The 27,165-nt window shown below is 34.9% G+C and overlaps 2 protein-coding genes across 2 annotated transcripts; one reads left to right on the forward strand and one right to left on the reverse strand.

Annotated features, from left to right (window-relative positions):
- The first annotated feature begins 15,079 nt into the window (after nucleotides 1-15,079).
- LOC112797565 (protein METHYLENE BLUE SENSITIVITY 1) lies at nucleotides 15,080-15,929 on the forward strand. Its single transcript, XM_025840575.3, has one exon. It carries the CDS (start codon nucleotides 15,276-15,278, stop codon nucleotides 15,588-15,590), a length of 315 nt encoding a protein of 104 aa, XP_025696360.1. The 5' UTR covers nucleotides 15,080-15,275; the 3' UTR covers nucleotides 15,591-15,929.
- A 1,512-nt stretch (nucleotides 15,930-17,441) lies between these two features.
- On the reverse strand, nucleotides 17,442-21,705 carry LOC112797564 (WRKY transcription factor SUSIBA2). Its single transcript, XM_025840574.3, has 5 exons — nucleotides 21,024-21,705; nucleotides 20,717-20,878; nucleotides 19,363-20,246; nucleotides 19,107-19,265; nucleotides 17,442-18,465 (listed from the first exon to the last, which is right to left on the reverse strand). The coding sequence occupies exons 1-5, from the start codon at nucleotides 21,381-21,383 to the stop codon at nucleotides 17,730-17,732; spliced, it is 2,301 nt and encodes a 766-aa protein (XP_025696359.1). The 5' UTR covers nucleotides 21,384-21,705; the 3' UTR covers nucleotides 17,442-17,729.
- Between the last annotated feature and the right edge of the window lie 5,460 nt (nucleotides 21,706-27,165).

The raw sequence follows: 27,165 nt of genomic DNA on the forward strand, positions 1-27,165 counted from the left end.
TATTTTACATTAATTAAGATTAGATATAAAAGGGAAAAGAATCAGCCCTTCGGGCTAGACTCTCTCTCTTTTCTTATGCCATTCTGCACTTTACAGTTTTTACCTGAATCCTAGTTTTCTCTATGAACTATGAGCAACTAAACCTCTACTATTAAGGTTAGGAGCTCTGTCTATTGTATGGATTGATACTATTATTTTTCTATTTTAATTCATGTACTGATTTATAATTCAAGAATTGTTTTCGTTCTTTATATTATGAATTTGGGTGGAATGGAAGTATGACTCGTGTTCTAATTGAGTTCTTGTATAACTTGGAAAAGCTCTTTACTTGAACAACAGCTTGAAAATAATTTCTCCTAAATTTCTAATTATCTGGACTTAACGGGATACGTGACATATAATCCTCTTATATTTGGGTAATTAGGATTTCTGTGGCATATAAACTAGAATTGAACTTCACCCTCTAATTGGAATTAAGTGACCAAGGAATTGGTGGCTGATGAATTTTAGAGGAGACTAAAATGGTCTAAGGAATTAGGGTTTAGTCACATACAGTTTGCCATGAATTAAATCTTGCATGATTAAAATAGTTAGTAAGAAAAGTCAATCCGGAAGATAGATATCTATGAAGCCTTAACTGTTTCTCCATATATCATTCACCACTTGTTTACTGTTTGCTTTCTGAATTACTGAATTTACTGATTAATGCAATTGAATTCTCAAACACCATTTTCTGTTTGCCTAACTAAGTAAATCACTTGACCATTGTTGGTTAGTCCATCAATTCTCGTGGGATCGACCCTCATTCACTTGAGGTACTACTTGGTACGACCCGGTGCACTTGCCGGTTAGTTTGTGGTTGTAAATTCCGCACCACCTGGTCACCGGAAACAACGTTGACATCGCCAGAAGTCACTACGGGAGCCGCTGTTATTCTGTTCTTTGGAATCTTTTTGGTACAGTGAGTTTTCTTGCCCCAAAACTCTTACCGTTGATATTCTGTTATAAGTTACTGAGAATTTTGCGACGTTAATGTCTTAGGGTTGAGCTACGGTACTTGCATGTCGTGTTTAATGGCTTTTGCTGTTGCGGGGAATGGTTGGAACTGATGCTGCTGCTATGAACCAAAATAAAATAGGGTTTGCTGCGTTTAGTCTTACAAGTTTCGACAATCGAGGTAGGGTTTTTTCTTAAAACCACTTTATTATCAAGAGTTATTACAAGTCAATATTGATATGGAAAAATATATTTTTATGATTACGTGAGTCTTATGGAATGAACTGAGTTGCTTTGGATGAATGTAATTGTTTGCCTGATTGATTTATTAAAGGCTGGGAATTTTGGTTTGTTGGTTAACTTTGTTGAATTGGTTTTCTTTATTTATTGAAAATAATTTGATATCGAAATTGATTTGATATTGAAAATAATTTGATATTGAAAATGATTTGATATTGAAAATGGTTTGAGATTGGAAGTTATTTGATATTTGAAAATGGTTTGATATTAGAAATGGTTGAGAAAGTTTTGAGAGATGTTTGGAGGGAACCTTGAAGGGTGGTAAAGTCCTAGTTTTAGGGAAGGTCTTGCCAAAATTTTCATAAGTTTATACTAAATTGAATAGTAAGGAAAATGATACTGGTTGTCTCCCTCCTAAAGTCTAGAGACTTTGCCGTGTGGTTTAATTTAAAGAGAAATGGTTTGATTATGATTATGAGTATGATTGATTAAAGTAAATGATTATGTCTGATTGTGGCCTGAATGATCAATTTAGCAAGGACGGTGATTTTACCCCATTTGCGTGTTTGAAATCGATAATGATTATTGATTGGTAAGTTGAAGATGAATGATTCCCTCTCTTATTGTGGTGTGGATGTGGGGAAGGTGGACAAATACTCTCCTTCGTATTGATTCCCCCACAGCTCTCTCTGGTTGCAAGGTGAAAAGACACACTCCTTCGTAATACCTCCAGGAGAAAGTTGAAAAGCACTATCCTTCTTTTATATTCCTCCTGGAGATGCGCAACCAAGACAATATCCGAATTAACTACCAGATGTGTCGGGTTCTAGCACTTTAATCAATAAGTGAGCTCACGGCCAGTAGGATAGGCATGCATCATATTACATTTGGTTGCTAGTGTTTGGGTGTGCTTAAGTGTTTTGGTTTGCCTATCTGATGAATTTTGTCTAATTGTTAATTATTGTGTTTGCTGTAACTACTCTCTAATTGTGTTTTCCTTGCATTGTTTGTTGCATGTGATTGATTCTGTTTTGAGATTGAGTTTTGGTGATGGATTGATGATTCTAAAACCAAGTGTTGATTGATTATATGTTGGCTCAGAGGCCGTGATTTGATTTTGTATTAGGCCAGAGGCAGTACTTGATTATGTTATGCGATATTAATTAAGCTTTGAAAGTGTTGCAATCAAAAAGGGAATTTGAATTTTGGATAATTAATTATTGTGGTTTAAAAAGATTCATAGGATCTGATTTACATTTGAAATCTCTTCATTTCTTTATATGTATCCTCTTATAACAATTTTAGAAATTCTCTGGTGAGACCGTGTGGTTAGGTTCTCACTCCCTACAGATTTCTCTTTTTAAGATGAACGAAGAGTTTAAGGAGTTTCTTCTGTGCATCTGATTGTGTTGTATATATCTTAGTTATAGTTTTTCCCTCGCGTTGTTATATATTTTTGTAAGAGATAGAGATCGTGATTTGTAATGATATGTATGTTTAGTATATTTGTATGTTACTTGTATAAGAAGTCTTGTGTGTGTGTGTGTGTGAAGATTGTGATTGAATTTGTTTATATATGTATGCTTATAAAAAGAAAAAGAATTTTTTATTTTTCAAAGAAAACAATGATATGGTTTCGAGTTAAAGGCTTCTATTTTTCTATTTTATTATTAAGTATATAGAAGTTGTTGTAATATATTCGCTATCAGAGTGATACAGCTGGAAGCGTGACATTCTGATAGAAAGGGTGTTATACTCATAAAGTCTAATTTTGACATCATCGAGATGTATATTGTATATTCTTCATTCAAACCCTCAATAATGGCTTCAAAGTGCTCATCAAGTGTTAAATAATGACCCATAGCAACCAAAGAATCATTTTTTTAATTTTCTTGAGATACTCACCAATTGAACTTCCTTCTTTCTTGATGCTTTCCAATTCTTTTCTCAATTGCTTGATTTAATCTTCGAAAATTTTGCAAAATGCTCTTGAATTCTTTCCCACATCTGATAAGCAAATTTATAATCAATCATTTTTGTTTTAAAAGATTCATCCATGAATTGAAGGAGCCATATAGTTAGGGGTGGCAACGGGTAGGGTAGGTTAGTGTTTGAACCCAACCCTAACCCTACCCGCACTCAACCCGTGGGTATCCGACGCTATCTGCGAGTTGATAAAAAGAATTATTATAATGACACAAGTATCTCATACATAACATAACCATCAAATAACACAAGTTATCCCATGAGCATTCAAATAACACAAGTATTCAAACAACACAAATTATCCCACAAATAACACAAGTATCTCATACACAACATAACCATCAAATATTAAATTACACATAGAAGTCTTTGTCTAAGTAAATAACATAAACATAAATAAAATTATTTAATTTCATGTCTCCATGAGCATTCCATTTGTTGCAACAACACCATCACTAGTTTATGACTTCAGATTCAGCATCATCATCATCATCATCATTTGCAGGTTGATAATCAGGTTTTTCACCTAAAAATCAAAGATGATAAATTTATTTATTAATCAATCTATATATAAATTTAACATTACCATAAACAAATTGAAAAGTTAAATCATAAATAACCTCTTTGACGATATGCTGCCCACAACCAGTTTTGATTACACATAAGAGCTTCCACAGTATCTTCATGAAGACTACCACGATGAGGAGCAATTACTCGACCACTTGTACTAAAAGAAGACTCAGAAGCAACTGTAGATACAGGGATGGCAAATATATCTCTCGCAATTCTTTGAAGTGTTGGAAATCTAGCTCCATTCACTTTCCACCAAGATAAAATATCAAAGTCGGCACTCAAAGGATGAACATCTTCCTCTATGTAATGATCAAATTCAGTCTTCACAAATGAACCATTTTTTCTCTTCTTTTGTCTAATATACAACTGGTAAGCAGCATTATCATCTTGCTCTGCATTCATCTGTAGCTCTTGTGTAGAATCCACAAATGCATTACTTGAATTAGACGGATTTTGTTGGTACTCATAAAGCAAGTCATAGCATATCTGTTTGATCCTCTCAATCTTACTTAAGCACTCATCTTGATTTTGACATAACATTGAGAATTTATACTCAAGCCTAGCAAGCTTATACCTAGGATCTAGAATGACAGCAACACCCATCATGCCATGAGTTTCTTCCCAATACTTATCAAATTTTACCCTCATACTACATGCCATATTACTAATCAATGGATTTGGAGATGCAGACCATTTTTTGAAGGCAACATTTATATCATATACTTTGTTAAAATAAATGTTGGCTGTTGGAACTTGATTACCAGAAAATAATTGTGTCACATCATAAAACAACTTTAATTTACCACAAATTTCTTTAGCAAGGTCCCACTCTTCATTGCTTGGCAAACTTTTGTAATTAGGATCCTTTTGTCTTAATCGAGGAAACACATTTCGATACAACCATGCAGTCTCTAACATCACATAAGTAGAGTTCCATCTAGTTGGACAATCAAGAGCTAATTTTTTTGTAAATTGAACATTTAACTTACTACACCAACTCACAAAGATTTTATGTCTTTTAGGGGTTGAAGTCCAATATACCACACTACCACGAATTTTTTCCACACTCTCCTTAACCAAATTTAGACCATCTTTCACAATTAGGTTTAAAATATGAGCACAACAATGCATATGCAACATGGAACCCCCCAACAACAAATATTTTGAGTCTAAGTGCCCCAACAACTCATCAACCATAGCATCATTAGTAGAGCAATTATCCAATGTAATAGTTGACAATTTTCTATCTATGTTCCACTCTAACAAAACTTTCATTAATGCATTTGAGAGCACTTCACTTGTATGAGGAGCGGGAACGTAAGTAAAATTGAAAATTGTTCAAAAATATATTTTGATTATTATCTAAAAGATAAATTAATTTCAAGTAAAAAAAAATATTAAAAGTCATATCAATTACTAGAAGTATAATTTAGAAGATTACCTTAATACACGCATTTGCAAAATCCATGAACTATCAATGTAGTGTGTCGTGACAACCATGTATCCTTTTTCTTGGTTGGAAGTCCACATGTCGATTGTAACTGCTACTCGACTATCATTTCCATCCATTAGCTTAGTCATGTTAAACTTCTCCAACTCATACATTTCAAAAATGTCCTTTTTGATTGTGTTTTGACTAAGCACCTTAAAAGTTGGTTGCATTGATGCATATACTTCCTTCATTCCAACATGTTCCACAAAAGATAAAGGGTACTCATGCATGCATATGGCCTTGGCAATACACCTTCTTGTATAACATGGATCAAATACAAAAGTATCCGCAACACTCCTTGCATGTTTAGACAATGAATCAGCAATTGTTGATTGCCTAGAGTTTGCTAATTTGATCCTTTTACAATAGTAGAGCACGTGATTCTTCAAATTTGCAGTTCTATTTCTTAGATTGGCTCCAAGAACAGATTTGCAATGGTTGCAGTTTGCCTTCCAATCTTTTTTCTCTTGAAATCGAGTAAAGTATTGCCAATAAACACTCTTCACACTCGATTTGTTGCTATTTTCAATCGAAACGGACTCATCTGGAACAAAATTAGCAGTTGCTTCCACCGGAGGTTCTTGTTGTTGTTCTTCTGCAGCCACATCTTGTGCCACTACATCCATATTGGTACTTAACATTTCGAAGTGAATTCCCTACAAATATATATGTGTGACATGTTTAAATACACTTTGTACAGATAGTCAGATATACAATTTACACACACATACATATAAAATAAAATAAAAAAGTTCCTTTCTATATCAACTTAACTTCCATTAGAAAAATAGCTAAGTCTACAACATAAAAATTACAACTACAAAGTATCCTAGTTTCCTTCATACTTTGGATCATAATTAATCCTCCATAATTCAATTACAGTCAACATTTTCCCATTTAATCCACAAGAAAAATGTAAAAAATATTAAGTTTTGTTTTTTTTTACGAAAAGAATTTGAATGGGATTCAATTATTTGATACACTTTTTCACTTATTTAGAAGTTAGTTATAATTTTATTAATACCCTTATAAACTTTTATGGGGCAGGTAGAAGATCGAATTAGATTTTTTCTCTTTAGTTAATAAATTTATCTATTAAAACTTAAAAGATAATAATAATAAAAAGGACTAGTACAACTCAGATCCACTGAAAAAGATGCAGATACATAAACAGCGATAACATACAGGAAAAAACAAGCACGATGCAGCACATAACATCATGGTAAGCTACACAAAGCAGCACATCACTACACAAAGCAGTTTAAGCATCTTTCACTAATTCAACCACTCAATTATGATGTAAGTCCATGTGCCTTGATTTTGAATTGTGAAAGGTCAATTCAATTGGTAAATGGTAGTAAATTATCCATAATTCAATGATTTAATTTGTGCATGATTTCTAGCTAGGGGCTAAGAAAAACAATTAGATAGTTCCAAATTGACAGAAAGATCCAAAAGTTTATTTAAAAAATTAAGTGGCAGTTAAAAATTCAACATTTCTTTAATACCCATATTTAACATATATAATATATTTGGAAAACTAAAAAATTTGAAAGAAGGAAACGTGCATTCATGTCATATCGTTTCAAAATTTATTAATTATTTCTTGGAATAATCTCTTTAATTTTCAGATTTCTGCTGCCATTTTCAAACTAATAAGCCTACAAAAGTGTTTATTCAACGTCATTCTATTTTTTAATGCCACATTTAAATATATGACAGTATAAATTAAAGCTGGACCATCATTCATGTTGCAACGTTTATATTAATCTCAGTAAAACTTTCAATCTGAATGAAGAACCCAAAATAATCACAACCCACCCACAAAACAGCAGCACAACAGAATACTAAGCAAAGCATTAAGAAAATTAAAAAAATGAAGAACGAGTGAGCAAGCACTGACCTTCGATCTGAGGCGTCGAGCAGAATCACCAGATGAATCTGCACAAACACAAATACAAAATCACAACACAGTTCAATAACAAGTAGCACAAACACAACAAAATGAAGAACAGAGCAGTGAGCAGTTAAAAAAGAGAGAATAGAGCAGTGAGCAGAAAGCCAGAAACAAAGCGCATGAAAAAAATAAAAAAATGAAGAACAGAGAGCAGTGAGCATGCAATGCTGACCTTCGGCGACCAAACTAAGACGACGGCACGAGCAGAGGGCAGACAAGGACGACGGCGAGCAGAAAACAGGCGAAGACGACGAACACCCAGAGTGCAGACAAAGACGGTGAGTGAGACGAAGACGAAGCTGTTCGGCAAAGGGGCTAGAGCTTAGTGTGCGAAGGCTTCCATGGTTCGAAGAGGAGAAAGTGAAGGACTGAAGGCTGCTTTTTTCTTTATTTCAACCCTAAACATACAACGACACCATTTATTTGTTTGACTGAAGGTTTCTCTTGCTTTTGAATTGATCTCTCCTTTTTTTTTGTAAATTTTTGATAAATTTAATAAGTAAAGTTTACAAATTTATAAATTTGGTTTAGTGGCTAGGAGCTTTTTGCACATGCTTAAGGTCTTGGTTCAACTCCCATATGTAACATTTTTTAAACATATATAATACATATTATGGAGGGTGCGGGTAGGGTTGAGGCTCAATCCGCACCCTACCCGCTCCGCGCCTAACCCTACCCGCAGCGGATCGGGTTGGCAACCCTACCCGATCGGGTCGGGTCGGGTTGGGTACCCGCGAATAGGATCCATGCTGCCAGGCCTACATATAGTGAGAAGATTATCACGTTGTTTTCACTGTTTGTAGTTCTTTAAAGCTGTGTTGGATGCACGATTTGCTTTAGAATCATACATTGATAGGACCAACTCTTTCTTGAGGTGATCCTCAATATCATTGGTTAAGTTCCTATTGTGAATAAAGCAAGTTATTCTCAAGTGAAAAAGCTTGCTTCATCAAACTTGTCACCAATTGACATGAACTTCTAAGTATTATTTGTGAGAAGGGAAAGATTGTTGGTCATGGTGGAGGTTCTTAGAAGATGTGATTTTTGGTGAATCTGTTTCTGGATCGAAGCTTTGCTCTGATACTATGTTAGGTATCAGATATCAAGGGTAATAATGAAAATAATGAGAAGAAGAAGAAGAAAAAGAAGAATGCAATAGAGATCACAAATGAGGATAAATTAGGATTATAAAAGGGTGGGACTAATTTGGGTCGTAGAACGAATCTAACTTAGAGATAGTCCAGCACTTCATTGGTCAATTCAGCGTCAAAAAAAGTCTAGATGTTCGAAGCTAGATCTAAGAGATAAGTATAATAAATTTTGAATTAGATGAACTAAAATAGTAAATGTCGTAAATCTGACAGAATAATTTTAGGAATTTAGTCAAATGATTGAAAGCTATAGATATAACACCCACATAAAGAGATCTTTTTTGAAGAAAAATTAATGATACTATATTAACTAAAACGACTATGTTACGTGTATACTAAAATTAGCCACTAATATAAAATACATATTAGAATATAAATACACGTTAAAAATAAATTAAATAATATATGTATTTATATACAAGTACATTAGTAGCTTATTTTAGTGTAAGAATAATATTTTTTAAAACTAAAAATATGATAAACAGAAAATAATTAGTGCTAGGTGTTGTAAAATTAAATAAATAAGGATGAATATAAAATAAAGAAGTAAAAGTAAAAGACTCTAGTATTAATATTTATCATAATTGATATCTCAATATATATATATATATATATATATATATATATATATATATATATATATATATTACTAGTATATATAGTAGCGTATATAATAAGCATAGAGAATAGTGTTTTAGTATAAGAGAGAGAGAATTTTATTGATTGTGTGTAATTCATAGGCCACACCTTATCTATTTATACATGTAGAAATATTCTCTTTTCATAGCTTCATAAATGTGCAGTCCAACTTTAGAATTTTTTGTACCGTCTACTATTAAGTTTTTGAACCGCCCAAAATGGTTTGAATGGAGGAATAGACATTCATATTTATCATTATACACTCCCTCTTGAATGTCCATTTAGAATTATGCCTCGTTAAAACCTTCTAAAGAAAAACCAAATGGGAAAAAAAACTTTAGTGAAGGAAAAAGAGTACAATATCCTTTGTGATGGGAACTATCTCATTAAAAACATTGTCAAGAAAAATCCATTAGGGACAAAAACCTGACCAAGGGAAAAAGAGTACAATATCCTTTGTGATGGGGAGTGCCTCATTAAAAACCTTGTCAAGAAAAATCCATTAGGGACAAAAACCTGACCAAGGAAAAAAGAGTACAGTCTCCCCCTCTTGTCGGCATTATTAAATTTCTCAGAATCGGCGCATCCTAATCTGATGTACCAATCTTTCAAATGAGGATTTTGAGAGTGACTTTGTAAATAAATCTGTCAAATTATCACTTGAGCGGATCTGTTAGACATCAAAGGTTTCTTGATTTTGAAGATCATAAGTGAAGAAGAATTTGGGAGAAATATGTTTTGTTCTATCTCCTTTGATGTATCTACCCTTAAATTGAGCAATGCATGCTGTATTATCTTCAAACAGAATAGCTGGAGCTATCATATAATCAATCAGTCCACATGATGACAGAATATATTATATCAAATTCCTGAGCCAAAAATACTCGCGACTAGCTTCATGTATCGCTAGTATTTCAGCATGATTAGAGGATATTGCTGCTATCGCCTGTTTCGTGGACCTCCATGATATAGCTGTACCACTATATGTGAACAAGTATCCTATTTGAGATATCTCTTTGGATGGATCAGACAAGTATCATGCATCTGTATAGCCAACTAGTTGTGACTTGGATCCATAGGGATAATATAATCCCATACCAACTGTTCCATGAAGATATAAAAAAATTTGTTTGATTCCATTCTAATATCTTCTGGTTGGAAAGAAACTATACCTTGCTAGTAAATTTATCGCAAATGATATGTTAGGTCGTGTATTATTAGCAAGATATATTAGCGCTCCAATGGCACTAAGATATGGTATTTCAAGACCAAGAATATCTTTATTTTCTTCTTTAAGATGGAATTGATCATTTTTCACATCCAAAGATCTTACGATAATTGGGATACTTAATGGATACGACTTGTCCATATAAAATCTCTTCAACATCTTTTCCGTGTATGTTGTTTGATGAATAAAGATATCATTTTTTGTATGCTCAATCTGCAGGTCGAGACAAAATTTAGTCTTTTCAAGATCTTTCATCTCAAACTCTTCTTTTAGAGTTTTTATAATTGTTGGAATCTCTTCAGGAGTTCCAATGATATTTAAAACATCAACATACACAGCAATTATAATGAATCCAAATGCAAATTTCTTTATGAAAACACATGGGTAGATATCATCATTCTTAAATCCTTTTTTGGTCAGATACTTAGTAAGACGATTATACCACATTCGTTCATATTGCTTCAGACTATATAATGATCTTTGCAATTTGATTGAGTATAACCCTTGCGAATATTCATTAGATGGTTTAGATATCTTTAGTTCTTCAGAGACTTTCATATAGATATCACGATCTAATGATCCGTATAAATAGGTTGTTACTACATCCAATAAATGTATATGTAGTTTATGATATGCGAATAAACTAACCAAATAACACAATGTTATTGCATCCACTATAGGGGAATATATTTTTTCATAATCTATACTGGGCCTTTGTGAAAAACCTTGTGCCACAAGTCGAGCTTTGTCGCGTACAACTTCATTTTTTTTATTTCATTTTCTCACAAATACCCACCTGTATTCAACAGGTTTACATCTTCTGGTGTATGGACTACAGGTCCAGAGACTTCACGTTTTGCATGTGAATCTAGCTTAGCTTTCATAGCTTCTTTTCATTTTGGCTAATCATTCCTTTGTCGACATTCTTCAACTGTTATTGACTCAAGATCCTTACTATCATTCATGATATTTAATGCCATATTATATGCAAATATTTCATTGACAATTATCTTATTTCGGTCCCATTTTTCTCCTGTAAAGACATAATTTATCGACATCTCATCATTTTCAAAATTTTCAAGTACCTGAACGTCTTCTGGTATTAAAACTATATTAGAATTTTAGAAAATTGCAGGTGTCTTTACTATGTCTTTTTCAACAAGAATAGTATTTACCTCTTTTCTTTTTCAAAAATTTTTGTCTTTGGAAGCGATAGGTCTACCACGCTTATGGCGTGAATTTGTTTCAGTGGCCACTTGTTTAACTGGGACATCTATTCGAATTTGAGAATTTTTAGCTGGTATATGGATTTGGTTATCCTCTTTGTATTAGAAAATGCATCAGGTAATTCATTAGCTATTCTTTGCAAATGTATGATCTTTTGAACTTTTAGTTCACATTGCCCTTATCGAGGATCTAAATGCATCAAGGATGATGCATTCCAACTAAGTTCCTTCTTAGGAAGCTTATTCTCTCCCCCTAATGTTGGAAATTTTGATTCATCAAAATGACAATCTGGAAATCGGGCTTTAAATACATCTCCAGTTTGTATCTCAAGATACCTCACTATAGAGGGAGAATCATATTCAACATATATCTCCAATTTTCTTTGGAGTCCTATTTTGGTGCGAGAAGATGGTGCAATGGGAACATATGTCGCACACCCGAATATTCTTAAATGGAAAATATTTGGCTACTGGCCAAAAGCTAATTGCATAGGAGAGAACTTATGGTAACTTGTTGGCCTCAAGCGAATAAGTGTTGCGGCATGTAAAATAGCATGTCCCCAAGACGAGGTTGGGATATTTGTTCTCATAAGTAAGGGTCTAGCAATTAATTGGAGGCATTTAATAAGTGATTCTGCTAACCCATTTTGTGTGTGAACATGAGCTACTGGATGTTCAACACTTATTTCACTAGCCATACAATAAGCATCAAAGGTTTGGAAAGTAAATTCACCAGCATTATCAAGACGAATTGCTTTGATAAAATTTTCTGGAAACTGTGCTTTTAATCGAATAATTTGAGCAAGTAATTTCGCAAACGCTAGGTTGCGAAAAGACAATAAGCACACATGTGACCATCTCGAATATGCGTCTATTAGGACCATAAAATATCTAAAAGATCCACATGGTGGATGAATAGGTCCACATATATCGCCTTGAATCCTTTCTAAGAATTAAGGGGACCCAAATCCAATCTTTACTGGTGATGGCCTTAAAATTAACTTTTTCCGAGAACATGCAACACAACAAAATTCACTAGATTTATAAATTTTATGTTCTTTAGTGAATGCCCATGGGAGTTTTTAATAACTCTCCGCATCATGGTTGTTCCCAAATGACCCAATCGATCATGCCAAGTTATCAATTCATTTGAGCTAGTAAACTTCTGATTTACAATGGCATGTGATTGAATTGCACTAATTTTGGTATAATATAACCCAGATGAAAGTGAGGGTCACTTTTCAAATATAATATTTTTATTTAAATCATGAGTTGTGATATATAAGTACTCATGATTCTGTCATTCATTGTTTCAATGACATCCATTTCGGCAAATATACTAAAACTCAATAAGTTTCTTAAAGACTTAGTAGACAATAATGCATTATTTATTATGAATTTTGTTCCTCTAGAAAATAAAATTATAGCTCTTCCGGAGCCTTTTATCACATTGCCTAAGCCAATTATAGTGTTAACATATTATTCTTTTGGCACAAGATGGATAAAATATATATTACTTTTGAGAATAGTATGCGAACTTGCATTATCCGCAGGGCAAACATCTTCACTATATATCCTTGCCATTTGTTTTCAAAGACAAATAATAATAATAATAATAAAATGAGTAAAAGTATATGTGCATAAAATTATTTTCCTAATTATTTTTCTAAAAAATACTATACATAGTATCATATATTAAAAATTTTATTATTATTTTAGAACTTGGCACATTTAATAATTTTGAAATTCATAAACATAAATATTTTATCAAATATTATTTATATACATAACACTTGAAATTCAAATGCATAGAAAATAAAACCTAACAATAAGTTTTTTGCATTATTTATTTACATGAATACTTAATATTCCCACAAATCAAACTATTCTATCATTCCTCAAATGACCAATATTTCCTTCAAGATCTTCAAAGAAATCAGATACAGTGGTGGAATTTTCAGCCTTATTTGAAACAAAATTCGTCTCTTTTTCTTTGTCGTCCTTTTTCAAAGATGCTTGATAAAAATTGACTAGGTGCCTTGGGGTACGATAGGTACGCGACCAATGGCCCTTTCCACCATAACGGAAATATTTATCCTTTGTTGATTTATTTTGCCCAGTATTTCTTTCTTTATCCCACTTCTGGTGAGATCTTTTCTTGTGAACATAATTCTTCTTCCTTCCATAATTTTTCTTGTTACTAAAACCTTGCCATTTACCTCTTCTGGCGTAATGATTTGCCGCATTCGTTTCAGGAAATGGGGCGGCGCTAGCTGGGCGTGCTTCATGATTTTTTAAAAGCAACTCATTGTTGCGTTCAGCAACAAGAAGGCAAGAAATTAACTCAAAATATTTTTTAAATTCTTTTTCTCGATACTGCTACTACAGGAGCACATTCGATGCATGGAAGGTCGAGAAAGTTTTCTCTAACATGTCATTATAAGTTATCTTTTTTCCACATAATTTCATTCGTGAGGTGATTCAAAACATTGCTGAATTATATTCATTTATGGATTTAAAATCTTATAGATGCAAGTGCGTCCATTCATATCAGGTTTGAGGAAGTATCATTGTCTTTTGAAGATTGTACCTTTCTTCAAGGTCTTTTCATAGGTCTGCAGGATCTTTTAATATGAGATATTCATTTTTCAATGCTTAGTCAAGATGACGACGAAGGAAGATCATTGCTTTGGCTTTATCCTTCTGAGATGCATTATTTTCAGTTTTAATGGCATCTCCAAGATCCATTGAATAAAGATCGATTTCAGCATTTAATATCTATGATAAATAGTTATTTTCAGATATATCCCAAGATGAGAGTTTCGACATAATAAAAATTTGTTACGTGAGTCTTCCTAAAATTTTATCAGAGTATCGTACTGATAACGTATTGTAAAATAAATAAATAAAGATAAATATAAAATAAAGAAGTAGAAGTAGAAGATTCTAGTATTAATATTTATTATAATTAATATCTCAATATAATAAAAATTATATATATATATATATATAGTAGCGGATATAAAAAAAAAAAAGAAAAGAGTATTTTAGTATAAAAGAGAAATAGAGAATTTTATTGATTATGTAATTCATATACTACACCTTCTCTGTTTATACGTGTAAAAATATTTTCTTTTCATAACTTTATAAATGTGCAGTTTAATCTTAAAAACTTTTTATATCATCTATTATTAAATTTTTGAACCACCCAAAATAATTTGACGGAAAAAATCGACATTCATATTTATCATAACACTAGGTAAATTTTTAAACAACTAACTATTTATTAACAAAAATTCGTTATCAGACTACCCTTACATATTGCTATGGATTAAGGTCGTGCTAGAATCTATGTATCTAATACCCTGCGTTAATCATAAGGCATGTGAATGATATATGGCCTAAAGGCATTGGTAGAAGCAATCAGTTTATCCAATGAAAATTTAACACGTGTCAAGTGTCTTCTTTAAAAGAAAGAAACATAAATTTAAAAAAAAAAAACCCAGTGAAAACGAAATGGCTCACAGATAAGCCTCCATTCCTATCCGTTTTCCCTATTAATAACCCAACTCACTCATCCAAAATGCCCACGCACCCAAAATTAGGGTTTCTCATCCTTAGGGTTTACCTTCCCCTCCAAAAACAGCCCCCGAAAATCTAACTCAAAATCGAAACTTTCGATTAATTTCTAACAAATCCGATCACCAATCAAGAACCCACAACGACTGATTTATTCTGCATAGAACGATTCCCCTAAAAAAGAACAAAGGAACCCTAGATTTACGCCATGACAGGGAAAGCGAAGCCAAAGAAGCACACGGCGAAAGAGATCGCCGCGAAGGTCGACGCCGCCACCACCAACCGCGGCGGAGGAAAGGCGGGTTTGGCGGACCGGTCGGGGATAGAAAAGGGAGGTCACGCGAAGTTTGAGTGCCCGCTCTGCAAAGCGACGGCACCGGACATGAAATCGATGCAGATCCACCACGATGCGAAGCACCCTAAGCTTCCGTTCGAGGAGGGGAAGATCGTTAATCTCCACGCCACCCACGTCGGTGATTCCTCTAAGCCTAAACCCGGCGTTCGCGGAAGCCTAAAGAAATAAAATAATATGAAATCTCTCCAATTTGGGAACCCCCTCACTCTTTTGATCGAAACTTTTTTGTTTTTCCATTTTTTTTCTTTTAAAGTTGGTGTCTTTTGGGGGATATCGAGTGATTTGATATTATGGGTATGCTTAAGCTTAATTGTGTTTCCTGATCTTGGTCTTAGTTACTTTGATGATGATGATGATAATGGTCTATGTACTATGTGAAGAGAAGGGGTTCTTTTGATTTGAAGGGATTTAAACTTTGGTGGTTATTGATTTTGAGGCCCTTCTTTTCTAAGCCTGGAATGTATATTAGTTAACTCATAATGGCTGTTAAGATGTTTTTGAGCTTAACTTCTTGTCCTCATAATATATTTCTCTTAATTTTAGTGGATGATCTTAATAAATCCAATGACATGCTTAAAAAGTATCAACTTTTTTTTTCCCTTTTGACATCTCCTTTTGAACATAAATTCTTCCATGAACGTTGAGCACATTGTGCTTAAATCTTCAGTGTAAAGTAAACAAGAGTTTTGGGAGAATTTGCTTGTACAGTCTCCTTTCACTTTTGATATAACCTATTTATATTAGTAATGGAAATCAACTTCAAATTTAAATTGTTTTTCTCGGGTGTTGTTAATGTTAAGACTGTTTTTAGATGATATAGTGTGTGTTTGAAGGGGTCTCTGTGATTCATCTGTTTTATAATTAAATGCTAAATGGCTAATATTTTGCTTGTATGATAACTAAGTCTTTTTTTTATTCTTATTATATCAAAATATCTCGAGTCAATGAATGGAATCATGGTGGGTGCTTCCTCTCCTCCTCTAGTGCCATTGATAATTTGATATGTTGGAATAAGAATAAGGTTCTATGTTTGTGTAGGGTCTTGTGGCATCTTTCCCTATCAATATCTGTTTTTGACAAATATTTGGTTGGGAATTTATATTTGTGTAGGGTCTTGTGCTATTAAATGCTTGTATCACACCTGGTTTTTATCATTCCAATGATTTTAGCATAGACTTTCATTTCTTGGTGGGGACTTGTTTCCTACAATTTAGAGTAGGGCAAGGTATTGGAATTTCCAGACCAAATACCTATCTCCTATGGCATGTATTAACCTAATCATGCCCTTCACCTGCAGTCTCACGCCTGGTATGTTAGGAATATTAGATTTTGTTTGACCTTTTATTCCCAATTAAGCAGTGTTCTTGCACATTTCATTAAGTCAACTTCCACTCTTTCATAATTGGATAGGCTCGCATTAAGTTCTTCTAAAGTAAGAAAGTTGGTAAAAAAAAAAACTCTCAAATTAATATAATAGGGTTCACTCATGATAGAAGTTACAAATGAAATAATAATTAACCTCTCATTTTATCATTTTACCAATCACCTCAATTTAAATTCTCTTTTTCTGTGCAACACATCTCAGAAATTTCACCCTGTAAAATCTAAATATCTATTCTTACAAATGAAGCAAAAATTAAAAAGAGAAAATTGTGTGGATTGCAATCAAAATTAAGAATTTAACCCCCAATTCAAGTCAAGTTAGGAAGTAGATGAAACATGCTAAGTTGCTAGCAGTGTAGGCCGAAAGAAAAAGATCTCTTACATCATTTCTGCTCTAGCATTATGTATTCTTCCCAAATCAGAAAAGATTAAAAGAAAGAAGTGGTTTATGAAAATGTTAATAGTTTCTAAGGCCCCTGTACTAAATGTATGATCCCATTCATACATTGATTCTTATCATTCATGTACTCATGTGAATCTATATTTTTGTTTGTATACCCTAAATAGCTCAAGCATTCAAAGCGAAAATCCAAATATAAAAATTAGAAAAAAGAAGCTAAAATTATACACCAACAGTTTGATACAAATATTGGTATGCAATTTTGTATTAAGAAGACTAAACTCTGTTCCATAAATATTCAGAGAAAAATGTAAACTATAATGATAGGACAACAAAACAGTTAACCTACCAAGAACTAGTTACAAAATACAGGTGTTCGATTTGTGCAAAAGAGCACACCACAGTTTGTTTCCTCAAATATCAAGGGGGAAAAAACTAAATAATTTATGACCTTTCTTTAAAAAAAAACACTAAATAAAAAACCAATTGAATTTGCTGTTGCTAACAGAAGTTAAGACAAAAATTTATGAAGGGAAATTTTGCATGACTTGCTGGTAAATGGATGATGGTGCTGCTGATGAAGAATTTCCATGATCAACTGGAGGTAAGCATGTTCCATATATTGCATCATCCTTCTGTTCCTGTTTAGGCCTCAAGAACCCAGTATCAATATCCTTCACTTGTTGCCCTGAAAGGAAAGGCTGCACTGGATTCATTGGCTTTGCACAGTTGAAGTTTAGTCCAGCAAGAGAGAAGGTTCCGGATGAGGGAAGATTCAAGGGAAGCGGCATTGGAAAGTCGGGATACACTGAGGGAATAGATCCAGCTTGTGGGGCAGTGCAGCGATCGGGATTCAGTACAAACGAACTGTAAGGCATGGTGCTACTCAAGGAAGGATACTTCATCTGGCACATGGGGGAAGAACCGAACTTCAAATTGTTGCTGAATGCTCCGACCAAACTCGGCCGAAGAAAGTCGCTGCCGAATTCAGGTTTTCGATCAAAATGAGACGTAAGAGTTTGATGATTTTCAGACTTCGGGATAACAGCACTGCCAGGTAATGCAAGAGCTGATTGGCCATTAGGACCACTGGGAGGTAAACCACCATCATTCGAGCTTACGTGATTGTTGGTTCTGGCCGTCGGAACTTCATGATTATGTTTGCCCTCATATGTAGTGATTACATATTTCGTATTGTGCGAAGCCCTTTCGACGTGTTTCCTCACGGGACATCCGGCACTTGTGCATTTATAGTAGCTCCTGGAGGAAATTCACGAGAAAATGCAAATCAGCAAATGCGCAATCGGTATACCATGACTGCTCAATTCGGCTACAAGTGTAGATCTAATGTAAAAAGCATGATGCGAGTGAAATGTATAGAGAATGAATTGATACCTGAAGAACAAACCATTGATCTACTTAGAACATGCACCAGTTCAGATAATGAAATGAAGACTTAACAGAACTACCAACATAAGTGAATATCTACAAACAATATCAAACAATAGCAACTCGCGTCAACAAAGAATGGAAACTTTCTACTTGTAAAGAGGAAAAGACAATGGCAAAGAATGAAAAATTACAGCTTTCAGAAATAACAATAACTCACTCCGCTCCCATTAATCTACCTGCCACTATCACTTTCGGTGCATCACCAGATCAAGCTATAAATTGCAAGCAAATTCATTGATCCAACAATGTTAGACTGTACGAAAAAGTGGCAGTGACAAATAAAAAGGAACAAATTGTAATAAATTAGAACTTAGTATACTTGGTGTATTTCCTTAAATCAGGTTAAAAAGCCAACGAAATAACTGAAATTACCAACCATCCAATATTAAGACACATTACAAACAAAACCATATCCAATGTGTAAAAATAAACAAAGGAAGAATTGATACCTTGGGTTTGGGTTTCCTTTGACAACCTTTTGTCCATACTTGCGCCATCGATAACCATCATCGAGTATGTCAATCTCAGTCTCAATTTGGACCACCACTCTTGGCTCACGAACAGCCCTAGAAGGCAAAGTTGATTCAACCAAGTAGTTCTCTTTTTTCCTGCAATAGAAAAATAATGCAGAATCATAAAGGTTGTGTTTCTAATTGTTATAGCTAACATGAAAAGTTGCAAACAATATCAGATGGAGTTTAAAACCTTCTTTTGGAATCTGATTCATCATCTTCAGCATCATCCTCAGCTGGTGCTAGTGCTTGAGTGGTTCCATCTTCATCACCATCATTACTGGCAAGTGTGGAAGAATGTTCGGGAGTGTCTTCCGCTTCAAAGGCACACAAAGGTTTACCTTTGTTAGTCGACATAGGATCCGAAAGTTCAGTCACGACAGAAGTTGAGGATGTTCTTTCCAGACCGTCAGCCTTCCAATCCAAACCGTGCTTTGTGTCTTTTGCTCCCGGTTGAACATTTTTCCAACCTGAACCTTCAAGTTTAGCATAGTTTTCACCAGCTTCACCCATGTCTGACATCTCATCAGTGGAAAGCCCTGACGCTCGACGACCAAGGTGTGGTTTTGAATGGTTATGAGTACCCTTATAAATAATTTCTGTTATTTGGCCATCATGGGATCTTTCCACCTTCTTCTTGACCTGACAATTAGGTTGAGTACATTTATAATAACTCCTAGGATACTCGCTACCTTTTACTTGTTTCTGACCATACTTTCTCCAATTATAACCATCCTCCGAGGTCCTTACCACTCCGGTTGCAAGCAAGGTCTCTTTCTGGTCTTTCTCCATAACAGGTTGCCGTCCGATATCCCCACCAAGAGTAACATTTTTCGGCAGAGTGCTTTCATCACCAGCTTCATCGGAATGTGATATTTGCATCATCTCAACTTTATTAACATTAACAAGTGAACAATTTACCATTTTCACATCATTGAATGAACGGGACTCAATACTTTTTGCGTTTTGTCCTTTTGAAAATTCTTCCGGGAACGAAAAATCTATCGGCGGCAGAACTGGAACAATTGATTGACAGTCTGTATTTCCTCCCTTTACCATGTGCCAATTACTAGAAACCTAAAGAATTCAAGGTTACCATATGATAAATGTATTGTTATTACAATTTAGAAAAATACCAGTTAGAAATCTTTCACATATCACAAATGAGAGAATGATGATCAATTGATCATATCCTGATTTAGCTAAAAGAACTGGACACATGCCCAACTGGATTTTTTTTTTCAATTTAGTATCAAAATTGTCAAAATTTTCAAGTTGTAAACTATAATGCTTTATCATTAAGGACGTAAACCAAACACAAACGCTGCTCTTCACATCAACCACATCCAACTGAAGAAAAGTGATTTTCATTCTTCGTATCAAATCAAACTATTAAAAAAAGAAAAAAGAAATGAACAGAAATAAATCATTAGCAACAAAAATGAAAATTCAACACAGAATTGAATCACATGATAAGAAATCAACACACCACCGTTTCTTTTCATAATATACTAGTGTTATTTTATTTTATTTTGTAAGAAAATTACCTGATTCAGAGACGCAGAGTAAGGAGGCAAAGGATTAGGATCGGCAAGGGTGGCATTGTTCTTAAACTTGAGGGAAGAATCAGGAGCATCATTGAGATTCCCTTGATCAAGTGGTAAAGAACTTAGCCAATGAAATGAGCCAGTAGTTGGAGAAGGCATAGCCTAAAAAAAAAAGAAAAATAAATAAATAAATAAACACAACAGACCCAACAAGAAAGGATCTTTTGATCAAATTGAAACAGAATAATCAAAAGGATCACTGAAAAAATTAAATAAAAATATAAAAAGAAGGAGAAAACCGAATAACCTGAGAATTGGGGAGCATGATGGGAGAATCAAGCAATGCAGTGGGACTAATGCCAGGAGGTATAGTGATGCATGGTGATGCAGAACAAGAAGCCGGAGATGGAGAAGCTAAAGGGCTTGTTGTGATTGTGTTTGTTCTGAACCTAGCTGTGTTGATCCTTGCTGCATTGGAATTGAAACCCCTTCTCTCCGCTATGCTTCTCTTAACTGGAAAAGCCGGAAAGATTCCACCTTTTGAATCAGAATCCATGTTTTTTGAATCACTACAATTGTTACTACTAACGTTGTTGTTGTTGTTGTTGGTGGTGGTTGTGTTCATGTTCTTATTATCTATGTTGTTACGGTGGTTGTCATCTTCCATGTTTTTTTTTTGTCTATTCACAGAAGAAAGTTAATCAAGATATGTTTTTGATGTTGTTTATGTGTCAGAAATGACTTAAAACTAGGTGGGTATGAATCAAAATTAAGAATTAGAAATGAAAATGAGAAAAGTATGAATCTTTTTTGAAAGGTGGTGGTGGGGTGGGTTCGGGTTCGGTTCAGCTCCAGAGAGAAGAGAAGAGAGTGGAGCTGAAACCAATGAAGGTGAAGAAGCGTGTTCTGCAATGCAATCTTTGTTTTCTTCCACACACACAAACATACACAAAACACACTTCACTTGTTTGTAATTGACAAATTTGGGTCCTCACCTTATGCCACTATATATATACTTATATATACACTTACTCACATAGGGACTTGTGCTTTTTCTATGGAATAAATGAATAATAAAACGAATTAAAACTAAAATTGAATTTCATTTGTATTTGGACTTTATTTTTATTGGTGGAATCAAAGAATAAAATGAAGTTAAAAAAATAAATTCTCCATTTTGGTTTTAAGAAATTACTCATCTTTTTTCTAAATAAAATTTTCATTTTGGTTTTAATCATAAGATTAAAATAGACAAATTTTAAATTTCACGACCAAATTTATAAAATATCTATGACAAAAAAAAATATCTTATAAGAATAAAAAATTTATTTAAACCAAAAATTAGCACAATTTTTTTTCTTTCATTGATTATTGATATTGCGAATGTAAAAGGTAATTATTTTAGCATTTAAGTGATAATACATGATCGAATTCGTATTCTTATTTTATAGTAAAAAATTTATGAAAATACCTACTTATACATTATCACATTAACAAATTTATCTTTTAAATTTTGTTTGTTATGTTAACTTCTTATTAATACACATATATATCTTATAGATAACAATAAAACATTAAAACTCTTGTACCATATAGGTTCCCATCATTTCTTAATTGATGGTTAATTTAGTCTTCTAGAACAGTAAAGAATCAATATCAATGTTATATATAATGATTGTTAGTTAGTGGTCCATGCACAAATCTAGTTTATTTGTTTGCTAATATAATTTGATGTGGGTTGGTGCATAATTTAAAGAAGGAAAGTGAAAGTAATAGTTGTATGAGAGGGAGAGAAAAGTGTTAGTAGTTAGCACACGTAATGGTTGTAACAAAAATAAGTGACATTAGTATCGGAAGAAATGACACATGTGAATAAACCCTACCCATTTTAGCATTTGCTTTGCGGGATTTAGTTGCTTTTCATCAAATCTATCAGCAGCCATTTCCGGATCTTCATTCCTTATATTAGATATCTCATAACGTTAATTAATATTATTTTATCTTAATCTTCTTTTTAAGAATAACCAATGAGATACTAGTAATTAATTTGTTAATTATCATCTTTGTCGTTGTTTATTGTATTTTATTGTGTATCTATCTATATTCACATCACTAGTGGCAAATCTTATCACCTTAGTCTCAATGGCTTTTAATTGCAAGTTTTGTTTTGCATGAAATTAATTAGCATACAGAAATGGCAGGATTATTATGTAATTATTATTACTATTATTTAATTACTTGACTTTGACCCTTATATTATAATACAATGTACCAAAAACTTACTTGAATGGGAAGAGCCTATACTAATTTCATCAATAAAAATCTAGGGAATGAACTAAGCAAAGCAATCTCAATTGGAAAAAAAAACCTCTAAAATAATAATTATATATTTTACTAAATTATATAATTATTCTAATAATAATTAATAAATATTAAATAAAATAATTTTAGATTATTTAAACTGTTTTTTATTGTTTTCCAAACATTTTGTACGATAGAATGTACCAAAAACTTACTTGAATGGGAAGAGCCTATATTAATTTCATCTATAAAAAGAAGGGAATGACCTATGCTAAGCAATTTTAATTAGTGTAAATCCAATAGTAGATTCTTTACCATAATATCTCTCTAATAAAATTATCATTGACTAGTAATTGATGATAAAAAAATATATACCATTAAATACTATGTATTATTTGCCCAAAAAAATATGAAGATATTATATATATTATATTGTATTAGGTATATGATTAATGAAAAATCTATAAATATTAGTAATATATAATAGAATGTTATTTATAGTTAATTATAATAAGAAATATTTCTTTTTTATGTCTAAGTATCAAATTGTGTGAGAGTTTGTGTGTGCGCTTTTCTTGTCTGCTATGCACGCTTATTAAAGATATAATCTTATATCAAAAATCAAAATGTTACAATATCCTTATTTCTTATAGGGCAAAAAAAAACCAAATAAACCAGGCTGAGAAGTTTTTTATCGAAATCAGCCAAAACTAAAATTATTTCATCAATCAACCAATGACCATTTTAATGTAATTTGAATCAACATGATTCGAACTAAAAATGCAAGTAATTCGAAACAACTTGTTTCGAACTACGTTTAAATGGAGTTGCATGTAATTCGAATCAAATAGTATCGAATTAGAGAAGCGTAAATCGAATTGACTCGATTCGAATTACTAGGGTTGCGTGAGTTTAGGGAGTTCGAATCATCATGTTGATTCGAATTATTCATTTTTGGTGACATTATGTAATTCGAATTAAGTTGATTCGAATTACTAGTGAGTTGCCTATATAAGGAGTTCGAACCAAACTCATTCGAATCAGTTTCTCTTCCTCATACCCCACCAAATTCCAGAGAAAACGACCCAGAATCTGTTCGGCAAAGACGCGAGAGGCATATTGACGCGATGGGGGACGATCCGGGAAGGCTGTATCGTTTGGATGGAGTCGCTCATATCGCCGGGGTGATCAACGACGAGGTTAGTGGTTTTTGTAAGTGGTATATGTTTAGTGGTTTTTGTTGTTACTATATGTTAATGGTTTATTGAAGTGGTATTGCTGGTGGTTTATATAAGTGGTTTTGCATGCGGTTTTGTATAGTGGTTTTCTATGCGGTTTTGCTGATGGTTTTGTTTAGTGGTTTTTGTTGTTACTATATGTTAATGGTTTATTGAAATGGTATTGCTAGTGGTTTATTAAAGTGGTATTGCTAGTGGTTTATATAAGAGGTTTTGCATGTGGTTTTGTGCAGTGGTTTTTTATGCGGTTTTATTGATGGTTTATGTTAGCGGTTTTGGCCGATGGTTTTTGTAAGTGGAGTTGCCCCTGCTTTATGCTAGTTATTTTTTGTATGCGGTTTTAGGCTGCTGTGTTTTTAGTGGTTATTTGGATGCAGTTTGACAACGGGTTTTTGCTAATGGTTTGATACATCTCGTTTTGCAAGTGGTATTTATTAGATGTTTATGTCCTGATTTGTATTTGTAACCGGTTTTTGAATCTGTTCTAATCATGCGGCGCCAGCAGGGAATGCGGCTCGATGAGCGGTACGTTCCGTACTTGCAGATGGCCGGATTATACCATCTTGCGAGACTGAACGACAGATGGTTCCGACTAGACGAGCCGCTTGTGAGTGCATTCGTCGAGAGGTGGCGTCTGGAGACGCACACTTTCTACATGCCTTTTGGGGAGTGCACCATCACACTTCAGGATGTGGCGTATCAGTTGGGTTTGCTAGTGGACGGATATTATGTCAGTGGTTGCCTTACGGATTTCCACGTATACATACAGGGTGGCCGGCCAGCTTGGCAGTGGTTCCAGGAGTTGCTCGGTGTGTTACCTCCCCCGAGCCAAATTCAAAAGTTCCCTGTGAACTGCAGCTGGTTCTAGGAGACCTTTGGAGAGTGCCCCGAGGGGGCCGATGAGGCGACAGTTAGGCGCTTTGCCCGTGCCTATATCATGATGTTGTTGGGCACCCAGCTGCTTGCAGACAAGTCCGGCAATCGTATTCACATCAGATGGCTACCGTACGTGGCTAGGCTTGAAGAGATTGGTGGCTACAGTTGGGGGTCGGCGGCGCTTGCATGGTTGTACCGGTGTATGTGCCGAGTGGCCAACAGACATTTCGTGAAGTTAGCTGGGCCATTACAGTTACTTCAGTCTTGGATCTTTTGGCAGTTTCCTAAATTTCGGCCCAATGGGTATGATTTGTTTAGCTGGCCCCTGGCATCCAGGTACGAATATGTCATTATATTATGTTTACTTATTCTATGAATTTAAGTTCTCGCCTATAATGTTATACTAGTTCGTCACATTAATGACTGACTTCGTATCTTAACGACCTTCGTAGGTGGTCAGGTTACAATCCTGGTGTTAGCGAAAAGGGACGTCAGGTGCAGATGACTCGGCTGAGGATCGACATGTTACAGCCTAAAGATGTGAGTATGCAAAAAACCTTTGCCTAGTCAATGTAAGTTTAGTTATAGCTAAATTTCTCTTCTAATGTATTCATGATGCCTTTTTCAGTTTATATGGATGCCATATAGCACACCCGACGTCGTCCAGGTTGTCCATCCGGAGGTGTTGGAGCCTCGTCATACGGCCTTATGGCGTTCTGTGACGTCGCTGATATATTTTGCGGTGGTTGAGTGGCACCAGGTTGATAGGGTGTTACCTCAGTTTGGAGGCGTACAGGCTTGTCCCCGTCCCGCCCTGAACATCGACTTCTTGATGTCGAAGGATAGTAGAGGGGGTGATCGTTGGTTCCCGCACCATCTGCAGCACTGGCATCTTCACTGGGAGACACATGCGGACCACGTGCTTCGATTTGACGTTGTTGCCGACCCGGGTCCTTTACATGACTTCTTAGAGTGGTGGCGTCAGCACGAAAAGAGGTTCTTGTCACCAGAGATGTACTTGAGGGATCCTAGAGACATTCCTTTTCCAGTGGAGGCAACACAAAGGGTGTCGGTAGAGTTCCCGACATGGACCGAGTCGATGACGTACCTGATAGGCGTCGGGTTGACAGGAGAGCTCGTGTTGGGACACGACGTAGCGACCGGGAGTGGAGGTGGCTGGACCAGGCTATGGAGGATGGTGACCATGCAGGTAGGGGTCGTGGTAGATGAAGAAGTCGTGGGGGGTAGACGGAGAGGGCCTGCAGACCACCACGTTGGAGGTGATCCTCGTGACAATGCCGTTCCAGGAGGGGCTGCTCAGGGGGTTGTTATACCCGATGCTGGCGGAGTTGGTGGAGAGTGGTATGGGTCTGGTTTGGGAGATCCTTCGGCACCTGTTGACGCTGGACTAGGAGAGGGGCCATTCGGAGATTACTTTGTCGTTGTCCCCGGTCACGACCAGATGCTTCAGGAGAGTATACCATGGGTGAGTCCGGATACCATGTTTTCAGACTTTCTTGCCAGTGATAGTCTTGATGCGAAGTACGGTGGGGAGAACTTCCTAGATGGGATCACTGCCATCATGTAGGAGGATGAGGCTGGTCGTCGAAGGGGTCAGATGACGGGGTCACAGGCACATTTAGATGTAGATCTGAATGAGCCTCCATCCGTACCTCCAGCTGACTATTTTGCCCTGGACGGTACACCCCCTTCCGCAGCTACTGCTGGGTCACATTCAGTTGCAGGGCTTTCGTCATCCTGGCCTTTACATGTCCACCCTACGAGGCTTGCACAGCCACCCCGGATGATAAGGAGGATGAGATAGAGGATGAGGACCCGCTGATCCGGAGAGGTCATAGGACACGGTCCCACGACGTTGCTTCACGGGATCGCACCTGTTTAGATGATTTTTGTATTGTGATGTTTGTTACTTCGTTGTATGTTACATACTTATGTTTATGTATTTCGGTTATCAGTGTTGTATCATGGGGTCATTTAGTTTATCAGTTGATGTGTGTGTCTGTTTCTAAGAGA

This window comes from Arachis hypogaea, chromosome 4, assembly GCF_003086295.3.
Source record: "Arachis hypogaea cultivar Tifrunner chromosome 4, arahy.Tifrunner.gnm2.J5K5, whole genome shotgun sequence".
In the NCBI taxonomy this organism is placed as follows: domain Eukaryota; kingdom Viridiplantae; phylum Streptophyta; class Magnoliopsida; order Fabales; family Fabaceae; genus Arachis; species Arachis hypogaea.

Coding starts and splice junctions, on each gene's coding strand:
- LOC112797565 (XM_025840575.3), top strand. CDS start 15,276: ATGACAGGGAAAGCGAAGCCAAAGAAGCACACGGCGAAAGAGATCGCC.
- LOC112797564 (XM_025840574.3), bottom strand. CDS start 21,383: ATGGAAGATGACAACCACCGTAACAACATAGATAATAAGAACATGAAC. Junction 20,879..21,023: donor TCATGCTCCCCAATTCTCAG/GTTATTCGGTTT, acceptor TTTTTTTTTTAG/GCTATGCCTTCTCCAACTAC. Junction 19,266..19,362: donor GAATCAGATTCCAAAAGAAG/GTTTTAAACTCC, acceptor TTTCTATTGCAG/GAAAAAAGAGAACTACTTGG.